Here is a 10,552-nt window from a genome sequence, read left to right as displayed (position 1 = left end):
GGCGCCATCTTCTATGGAACCAATGCCCTCTTTTCGGTTGCCTTCAAAAATTAAATTCATATAATAATAATAATTTTTTAAAACCCAGTAACATAGCAGTAACGTAATCCTAAAACTGAAGAGTTTATAGCATGAAGTCACTGTCCATCCTGCCTACCCCTAGGCCCCACATCCCAGAGGCAACCACCTTGCTTCGCTTGGTTTTGAGTTCCTCTTTTGATAAACCCCAATAATAATGTATTAGTAACATTATATAATATTTAAATTGTATTATATAAATGTTATTAATATGTATCAATATTATGAGTATAATAATATAGGTCTATATATATATATACCTCTGCTATGAAATGTGAGAATTTGTTTCAAGTGTTCTAACCCTCCTCTCCCCTCCCCCTCTGCCACCAATTTTGATTTTTAATTGTGTATGATTTAAACTTATATATTTGCACCACCGCCTCCTGTTTTGTCAGTTTTAAAGAGGTCTTGTGACCCTCCACTCCACTTTCCTACATGTCCCCGTAGCCACTGTCCCCTCCCCAGATTTTGTCAGTGTAACCTTGGCTTTGATGTGTCCAGGTGTCCTGGCACCTAAGAGGCCCCGCCCATTCCCCCCCCACCAGCCCTCCCCACCCTCCCCCCGCCCACCTCCAGGCGGCCCTGGACCAGCCCTGTACTCACCATGGGCTGGGAGGGGCTGGACCCCGAGCCCCCTTCCCTGGTCGCACACCCACTCAGGGCAGCATTTTCCTGGGACCTCCACCTTCTTGGGGTAGGGACAGTCCCAGCTGGGCAGCCGCACGTCCTCGCTGCAGAGGGGCACACAGGTGAAGCCGCCGTCCTCACAGCGGCAGCGGATCCTGCAGTGGGGCTGGAAGGTCTCCCCATCCCGGTAGAGGCGGCCGTTCACCTCACAGCTGCCCTCATCCTCTCCCCCTGCAGAGGAGAAACCGGATCTCCATCGGTGACCTCCCAACTTTTCCCTGGGAGGGCTGCACTGGCCACATCCTCCACAGGGTCCTCTCTGCAGAGCTGGTCTGGATCCCGCTGGGGACGCAGTGCCCTTACAGAATCTGAGCTCCGCAGGGGGCTCCAGCCCCGAGATATGCACCCCCCGCCGCATTGCCATACTGCCCTGTCGCCTGCAGGAAGACAGCATGCTGCATCCTGGAACAGGCTTTGTGGGAAGACTGGCCTGGTTTCAGCTCTTTTATTAGCTATGGACCTTGCCCAAGTGATGTCACTTCTTTTAGTTTCCTCACCTGCAAAATGGGTTATAATGGTACTTATTTCACAGGGTGTGGTATAGACTAAATGAAATGATATTTGGAACGAATACAACATGAAGGAGACCTTCAATAGATCCTCACTGCTCTGTTGTTATTATTAGAATAATTATTATATATTAATAATAATATGTTTTTAAAATATATAAAATATTACCACTATTATATACCCACGGAGATTTCATGCCACAAACTTTCCTTGTCCATCTGCTGTATTATAGTCATCACTGTCAGGTCAGGGCTCAACTTGCTGGCTGTGTGACTTTGCGTAAGTGACTTAACCTCTGAGTCGCCTTAATAGCAATGATGAGAACAGTAATTCATACTTTCAGTGAGATGAGATAAAGTGTACACAGCATCTAGCACACGGCTAGGCATAGAGTAGGTATTTAAGAAACACTCTTTGGATGAAGCCCTCAAATATGGGTATTATGGCCTCTTCCTCCATTGGACATGAACCCCTTAAGGGCTGGGGCCAAGAGGGTTCATTCTGGCATCCCAGAACTGCAGGAAATGCCCTTCGAATGAATGCCTGGCACAAGACTCAGCACATGAGAGACAATGATAAAATAGTTCTGACTCCTTATCATTTCAGAGATATATATCGCACCTCTCCTGTGTGCCAACCACTGTGTCCCTGGACAGGACTGAGACCCAGTCCTTACTAAGAGGGATTCAAGGGCCAGTGTGGGGGACAGGTGTGAATGTCACCATCTCCAAGACAGAATAAAGTAAGAGCCCTGGAGAGGTGTATGTGAGCCGCTCAGGAAGTGCAGAGAAAGGGACAATTAGGAGGGTTTCCTGGAGGTGTGGGTGACACTTCACCTGGATGTGGGGGAAAGGACTCATGGGAAGCTGGTTTTCCCAGGTCTTCTGAGCAAAACCTCGAATAGATCCATACACATGCAGGAATTTTGGAACGACACAGACCTGGGTTCAAATCCCAGTTCCCTGCTTGCTAGCTGTGGGACCTGGGACAAGTTACTTCACCTCTTTGAGCCTCAGTACCCTGCTCACAAAGCCACTGGAGGATCAAATGAGCTAGTGCACTTAAAGCATTTTGCCCCAAGCCTGGGACCTAGTAGATGCTCACTAAATGGGAATAGGTGATGCTATTCCTCTGGGCAGGACAGGGCCAGTGTCACCCGCCTCTCCTTGCTCCTTCCAGGCCACAGCCCTTTGGTTCCAAATCCCTGACCTTTTGGCCTGGACCATGTGACCACTGGTTTCCAAGAAACCAGAGGGGTAGCTGCACCTTAATCCATAACCCCCAGCCTGGGTCTCCCAGCCAGACTCCTGGGGCTGCAGCCCTGGGGCCCCCTGGTCGCTGGGATGACCTGGTAAACAGAGGGATTATTTAGGAAAGTCAGCTGGAGGGAGCGATAATTTTAGTAAGATTTCCTGGCACCTCTCCTGGGTCCTTCAGCTCAGAGCTGATTGGGAGGTAGGTAATGACCCCTAGGCAGCCACTCCCCACCCCGGGATCTGTGTGAATCCATGTGCGTGGTCCCCGACACCAGGAGGCACCTTCAAATGTACTGGATTTGGGATCCCCCCACCCATACACACATACTGCTGCCAAAACCCTACTTCTCCTCTGGGCCCTCTCCAACGGCCGCCTTGTCCAGAAACTTCCCCCAAATAACTTCAGGGCACAACCTTGTCATCTGGTAATTTCTGCATCCTTCTTTCCCTCTGAGAGTCCCTTGCAGGAGAAGGAACAACAGGGTCTTTTTGTTTTTTGCTTTTTGTTTGTTTGTTTTACCTGCAGCCACTTGCACACTGTGTGACCTTAGGCAGGTGACTTAACCTCTCTGAGCCCCAGTTCCCTCATCTACAAAATAGGGATAATAATAGGACCTCCCTCATTATTAAGGTTAAAATGAAATCACATATATAAAGGATTTGTTCACAGTACATGCTCCATAAACAGTGCCTGTTACTGCTAGCCCCACCAGAACTGTTGTTATTATTCGTGCATTCAACAATTATTTATTGAGTGCCTACTATGTGCCAGACATTGTTCTAGGTATCTTGTGATACAGCAGTGACTGAGACCAGCCAAAATCCTGCCCTCACTGGAGCTTTCGCTCCAGTGGAAATAAACACAAGAAACAAGGTGGTGTTTGTGATGTCAGATGGCCATTAGTGCTAGAAAAATAAAGGGGGGCAGGGTTAATGAGTAGGGCAGGGTTGTAGTTTTTAAATGTGGTGATCGGGAAAGGCCTCACTGAAAAGGCAATATTTGGGTAAAGATGTAAAGGAGGTGAGGGAGCTTGCCATGCAGATATCGGGGGGAAAAAGTGCTGGTTGCAGGAAAAGCCAGTGCAAAGGCCCTGAGGTGGGAGTGTCCCTTGGGTATTTAAGGAGCAGCAAGGAGGCCATTGTGGCTGGAGCAGAGAGCAGGAGGGAGAGAGGGAGTTAGATGTGGTCGTAGAGAAAACAGGAGCAGGATCCTACAGGGTCTTGTCGCCACTGAGAGGGCTTTGGCTCTTACTCTGAGAAGATGAGAAGCTATTGGAGGCTTTTACGCAGAGGAGGGAAGTGATCTGTGACCTGATTTATGTATTTAAAGGAGCCCTCAGGCTGCTTGTTGAGAACAGGCTAGGGGCCAAGGACAGAGCAGGGAGACAGTTATGGGGCTTCTGCAAAATCCAGATGAGTAATGATGGGGCTCAGACCTGGTGGTAGCAGTTGAGGGACTGAGAAATGTTGGATTCTGGAAATATTGTAAAGAATTTGCTGGTGGATAGTAAGTGGGATGTGAAATAAAAGAGAGAAGTCAAGAATGACTCCAAAATTTGAGGCCGAGCCACAGGAGGGATGGAGACGCACTTGGCTGAGCTGGGGAAGCTGCGCGTTTAATGCCAGGGAGATCGGGAGCTTGTGCTGGACACACACGCAGCTCGGAGTTGGTCCTCAGTGAAGAGCTGTCCAACTAGTTTGTGAGAGTAGAGATTTGGGGAAGCATGTTCCCTCCAGAGCCAAGACCTAGACTCAGCCTCTGTGAGGTCTTAGCTGGCTCTGGCTCATCCGTGGCTTCACTAGCTCCCAGCCTCCAAATTTGGTTCCAGTCGTTAAACATTCATGAGCACCACTGTGTCTCCTGACCAGGGCTGGAAGTGGCAGGAAGGAGCAGGGACCAGGTGAATTCTTGGCCTCCAGGTATTTGAAATTTGAATCAAGGTGGAATACGAAAAACTCCTTAATAAAGTTAGTGACAGTAACAGCCACTATGTACTAAGCATATACTGAGCGTCAGGCAGTAGAGTGATAGAAACAAAGATTGTGGAGCCAGCTCCCTGAATTCAAATCCCAGCTCAGCCACTTATGAGCTGTGTGACCTTGGGCACGTTACTTAGCCTCTCTGTGCCTCTTTTTTTCCATTTACAAAATGGGGATGACATTAGGACCTACCTCATATGGTTGTTGAGAGATTAAATGAGGTGATATTTGTGAAACTCTTAGTGCCTGGCACATGGTAAATGCTAGGCAGGTGCTCAATAAATAAATCCTGCCAAGTGCTTTACATGTGTCATGGCTTAGCTAGATAACAGCCTTGTAAGCTAAGTGTTACTTATCTAATTTTTTCTTTAGATACATTTTTACTAGCAATCATCTGTAAGTTTATAAAACACATCGCCCCTTTCTCATTAGTATACTCCCCTTATCAAAAAAGTATTTTACAGGGATTTACTGTTCATAACTTTATGTCTATAATTTTTGTTTTTTAACAAGGCTTTTCCTGTAGATAGACTTACTGTCAATGATTCATGGGCTTTTCTCCCTCTCTTTCTCTCTCTCTCATTCTTTTTTCTTTCTTAACTGTTACAGCCATATAGATGAGAGTGGTAAATTGCTCTACAAGTCTTATTATTTAAAAAGGAAAAAAGGGAACAGAACAGTCCTCACCTCTTTATAGTTCTCTAAAGCAGTGGTTCTCAACTGGGGATGACTTTGCTCCCCGGCATCTCGTGGGTAGAGACCAGGGATGCTGCTAAAAGTCCTGCACAGAACAGCAGCCCCACACAGAGAATTATCCAGTCCTAGAGCAAAGTTGAGAACCCCTGATTTAAATCCCCAGAAGGCACAAGGCCTAGGGTAGTAGAAGATGTAACATACCCAAGGTCGCTAGCAAATAGCAAACTCGGGATTCAGACTGTCCAAGGGCTCCCAATCCCAGAAGAGGACAGAATGGAATGTTGCTTTAGGGCCTACTTGACTCAGTCCCCAGCTGTGTAACATTAAGCATGTCCACTAGTATCGCTGAGCCTCAGTTTCCTCATCTATAAAATGGGTCTGAATGTACATACCTCATAGGATTATTGTGAGGATTATGTGATTTAGGAGGTAAGTGCTTAGCACAGTGCCTGACACAGGTTATGCCCTAAACAGGGCCCTTTCATTTTTCCCAAGAGTGTTGTGAGGGTCCTGGGAAGGGATGATGACTTCTGGTTTGAGAAATCTGGGAGGGCTGCTCAGGGGAGGAGGTGTTTGCGCTTGGCTTTGAAAGTCGGCTATGATCTGGACAGACAGGAAGAAGAAGGGTAGGTTGTTTGGGTGGTGGCCATGATCTGAGCAAAGACAAAAGAAAAGAAGAGGGGAGTGAGCTTAGGGAACCCTGTGTCACCAGGTTTGGCTGGGAGAGAGAAGGACTTCTCTTGGACTCAGGACCTCAAGGCCTTGACTTCTCCCCCAAACACCCCCTCCATCAGTCCCGCAAACCTGCTTACAGAGGCACGTGGACCCCCGGCCACCAGGGCCCGCCCCGAGCTGGCAGACCAGCCCCTGGCTGGGGTCGCAGACGTGGAGATGGTCGCAGGGCTCCCCCAGCCGCCGTGCACATACCCGGCAGCAGTTGCAACCGTCCAACACCAGGGGCACCCCCTGTGGGCATCGGGGTGGTGGCCAGGGACAGGTACACGGTGTTGGGCACAGCTGGGCACACACCTGCAGAGACAGAGACCTCACTCAGCCATGGCCGTTCAAGGTGGACAGTGAGCCCCTCACAACTGACTCCTGCTCTGCCAGTGTAGGGTTCACACCTTGGCCCCGGAGTCACTTAGACCTGGCCTTGGACCTCGGCAGCCCCACGGCACTCCGTCAGAGACAGCCTGGCATTGTGGTCATGAGCAAGGGCTCTGGACTAGAATTCTGGAACTAATTCTGCCCCTTATTAGCTGAGCAATCTTGGGGAAGTTACTTATGCTCTCTGAGCTTCAATTTCCTCATCTGTGAAAAGGGGGCAATAATGTTTAACTCGGAGGATTGTTTTGAGGAGTACATGAAATGATGCATATTAAACCTTGAGCACATGGCCTGGCGTGCAGTAGATACTCCATGCATCTGGCTATAATGATCTTTATTGTGAATTACGATAAAGGGCTTAGGATCTGCCTTCTAGGAACTTACAGGAGGGCAAAAGCAACAAAAGGAAGGATTAAAATGACAGGGTACTATTCATTTTTTAGCAGGTGGACAGTGGATATTTATCTTGAGGGCTGAATAAATCAAACAGTATCATGGATGTTTTTTGATCTTTGGAACAATCTGGAATATGTTTCTGGATGAGCATCCAATCAGCCAGGAAACCTGGTAAAATACTGACCCCTAGGCCTCCTCTGGGACTTACCAAATCAGAACTTCCAGAGGCTGAGCCCTCAAATCTATGTTCTTAACAGGGGCTTCTGATGCCCAGCTAGGCTCCTGGCGCCTCTGCTGCAGTCTAAGTCCCTCCCCCTGCCATGTAAAGATGGGGGAACTGAGCTCCAGATAGAGGAAGGGACAAAGTCCCAGTGGGTTAGCTGCAGGGCTGGGAGCCTGCTTCCTCACTGAGGATCCAGGAACCCAGATTTGGGATAGACATTTCCTGTGATAGAGAAAAGCCTTAGGAACCCACCCCCAGGGGCAGGCTCAAGGTATCAGTCCAGGTGTCCTGACCGCCCGTCCTCACTCAGGACAGTGAAACAACCAAGCCAGAAACCAGATGTCCTGGGCTCCCCATATGTCCACTGGAAGATAGGGACCAAGGACCATGCATAATTCAAGATGTTACCAGTGGCCCCATCTATGGATCCTTGGAGGACTGGAGGGTTTTATGCAGATGATGGAAGACTTGCAGTTTAGGAAGATGAAATGAATGACCTCCTATGTCCTGTGTGGCCCCAAATCCTCACCTTTCCCACCCCTAGGACTCCCTATCCTGCAAACCTCTGCGGTTCCCATGCTGGCCACTAGGGGCTGCCCCAAATTGGCAGACCAGCCTCCGGTGGGGGTCGCAGACCAGGGGGCACTCACAGGGCCCCATCTAAGATGGCACTGGTAATAATAGATGCAAGTGTACAGCTCTGTGCCTGGAACCTCACAAAGAGCGAGTTTCCACTTCCACAGGCATTTCAAGCAGGAGACTAGGTGATACCAGATTCTAGAGAAGATGGTCTAGCCTCACCCCTCAAAGTGTGGTCTGGACCAGCAGCAGCCCCATCACCTGGAAGCTTGCTAGACATGCAGCATCTAGGGCCCTTCTTTATGAATCTAAATCTGCATTTTAATAAATTCAGAGGTGATTCACATGGAATTGAGCTGAGAAAAAATTGGCTGGACTTTGGGGGTCCCTTCCAAACCAGAGGTTGAGCTCTCTTGGTTGGTGGGAAGTGGGGGGCCTTTGACAAGAACTGACTCTTGGGTCCCTCCCTCCTGAAAGCGGGGATGCCAGGAGATAAGCCTTCTGCTTTGCACCTGGGTTCTCACTTTGGGCTCTCTCTACGGGGAGAGCTTGACAGGGGCCGGATCTGTAGGTCCTGATGTGCCCAGGAGGGGCCACTGATAACCCCGATGATTATGGCTGACATTTACCACGGGCACACCGAGTGCCGAGCACTTTAATGTGCTAATTTAACCCTCCAGTGTGAGGTACCAGCATTATGCCCATTTTAATTCTTTTTTTTTGGTGGGGGGCTGCACTGTGAGGCATGCAGCATCTTAGTCCCCCGACCACGGATCGAACCTGCGCCCCTGCACTGGAAGCATGGAGTCTTGACCACTGGACTGCCAGGGAAGTTAAGCATTATGCCCATTTTAAAGACGAGGAAACTGAAGCTTAAAGCAGTGTAGTGGTATCACCAGTAAGTGGTAGAGCCAGGATCAGAATCCAGGTTCATGTGAATCCAAGGCCCAGTCTCTTAATTGCCACACCTACCTCTTTTCCCCTAGTGGCTCTGATGCCACTTAGCCTCTGCCTCAATTTACCCATCTGTTCAAGAGGGATATCAGGGAGGGTGTTTCAGCATAGCCAAGAAGAGATAGGTCCTCTCTGGTATCCCTCTATCTCCATGCCCTTTCTAACCACCGCATCCCGATGTTCAAGTTGCCCCATCACACACTTGGTTTCCCCAGACCCTTGCTGTGGTCCCCAGGAGGCAAGAGCCCTGGACAGGGAATCATCCGGGCCAGAGTTGAACTCCAAGTTCTACCACTGACTTGCTGTGTGACCTTGGACACTTCACTGAACTGTTCCGTGGGGAGGGAGCTGTTTCCTCCTCAGTAAAATGGGGTGGAGACCACCTGTCCTGGAGTCATGACAAGGATTTAATGAGGTCACCGCCAGCTCTAGGTCAATGCGACTTGGCTTGTTTCCAGGTCTCTACCGCCTGCCCCTGTCCACAGGCCTGAGCCCTGCCTGCAAGACTTGGAATTCTCTCTCTGCGGATTGTTGCGGCTTTCATGTGTGTGATGACTAAGTCCCTGTGTTTTGTGTGGGATGTTGCCTGGCTCCCTGGAGCCTGGGAAGAATGGAGGGCTGGGGGAGGTGAATGGTGAGTGTAGGACAGCTTTGTTTTGGCCTTTCCTTTAATCCTAAGCCCAGAACCCCAAGTCCCCTGCTCCGGCTACCCATGCTACCCTCCCTGGAATCATGTCCTGCTCACCCCCTTTGAAAGAACAAACAGCAGGGTTAGGATGCCAGCAGGGTTCTCAGCCTTCCCCCAACCACTGCTTGGACCCAGGATAGAGAAAAGTTCCTGCCTGTGATCCTCAAAGGAGCATGAAAATACAGTGAGAGTGTGGCTCGTGGGGGGCCAATACCCATGACAAGTATGGGAACCTGACATTTGCTAAGGGGATGGCAGGCTCAGCAACTGTGGCCTTGGTCCAGGTTGGGGGTGGAGAGACACAGACTTCAGTCCCCCCTGCCTCACACCCAGGCCTATCCTGGGTTCTACCTCCTCTATTGCTCTGATGCTGTGTGGTTTTGAGCAAGTTGCCTACCCTCTCGGAGACTCGCTTGACTGAAAACAGGGTATAATAATTCCTTATGGGTTTATTGGTCATGTTAGGCAAGGTGGATGTTCCACAAGCCCTTTGAAAATATCCCAGAAGAGAAGGTCATTATTCCATGGAGCTGTCTCCTTATCCCCCTCCAGCTAGGGTCTGCAGGCCACACACTGCCTGAGGGCCCAGCAGCATTAATGCCCCTCTGGTATGAACATTCCAATTAGCTATGCACCAACATCCATTCAAATCCTGGCTCACAGGCAAAGCAGGCCATGTCTTGAGTCTCCCCATTTATAATGAGGAGACCCACTTCTGTCTGTAGAGGAGCTATGGGGATTGGTAATAATCATAAAAGTCCTCTCTTAAACATTTGCCATATTCCAGGTCCTGTGCTAAGCGCTGTAGATGAACTATGATAAATGATCTTCACAAAGGCCCCATGAACATTATACCCATTCAACTGAGGAAGCAGCTGAGGCTCAGAGAGGGAAAGAGATTTGCCTGGGGTCACACAGCAGAGCTGGCCAGAGGCAGCTGTCTGGACATCAGGGAGGGAAGCTGAGCTGAGCCCCACACAGGAGGCCTGCAGGAATTCTTCCAGGGGGTCCCTGGCTGTGATTTAACACCTTCCCCACCACACCAAGGAAGCCAGCAGTACATTTTGGGGCCTGGGGCCCCCTTACCTTGGAGAAGAGGCAGAGAAGGGAGAAGGCCAGGAGGTGGGTCTGTGGTGTGCCTCTCATGTCACTGTGTCCCCACGGAGCCAGCTTTGAGCCTGGGAGGCAGGACCTGTAAGCCTTTATGTTCCAGCAGCTGTGAGGTCACTCCCAGGCATGCACACACACACACACACGCACACACTTGCACACACACATGCTGGCCTTTGTAGCCCTTGTTTCTCTCCCATTCTCATCTTCCCACTGATGAGCCCATTTACCTGAAGGTGAGACTGTGGAGGCCACCTGGGGGGTGCTTGCCAGTGTGTGTGTGTGTGT

At 49.8% G+C, this 10,552-nt stretch overlaps 1 protein-coding gene across 1 annotated transcript in view; it reads right to left on the bottom strand.

Moving 5' to 3' along the window:
- The window catches only part of CCN5 (cellular communication network factor 5), a gene marked incomplete at both ends in the record, with an annotated part of 11,868 nt that extends 1,568 nt beyond the window's left edge, over positions 1-10,300 (bottom strand). The window contains 3 exons of the mRNA XM_079719100.1: positions 682-936; positions 6,020-6,236; positions 10,241-10,300. Coding sequence (XP_079575226.1) covers positions 682-936; positions 6,020-6,236; positions 10,241-10,300 — 532 coding nt within the window. The remainder of the gene's footprint in view (positions 1-681; positions 937-6,019; positions 6,237-10,240) is intronic.
- Between the last annotated feature and the right edge of the window lie 252 nt (positions 10,301-10,552).

This window comes from Hyperoodon ampullatus, assembly GCF_949752795.1.
Source record: "Hyperoodon ampullatus genome assembly, chromosome: 14".
Classification (NCBI taxonomy): Eukaryota; Metazoa; Chordata; class Mammalia; order Artiodactyla; family Ziphiidae; genus Hyperoodon; species Hyperoodon ampullatus.
This window is presented reverse-complemented; position numbering and strand designations above follow the sequence as displayed.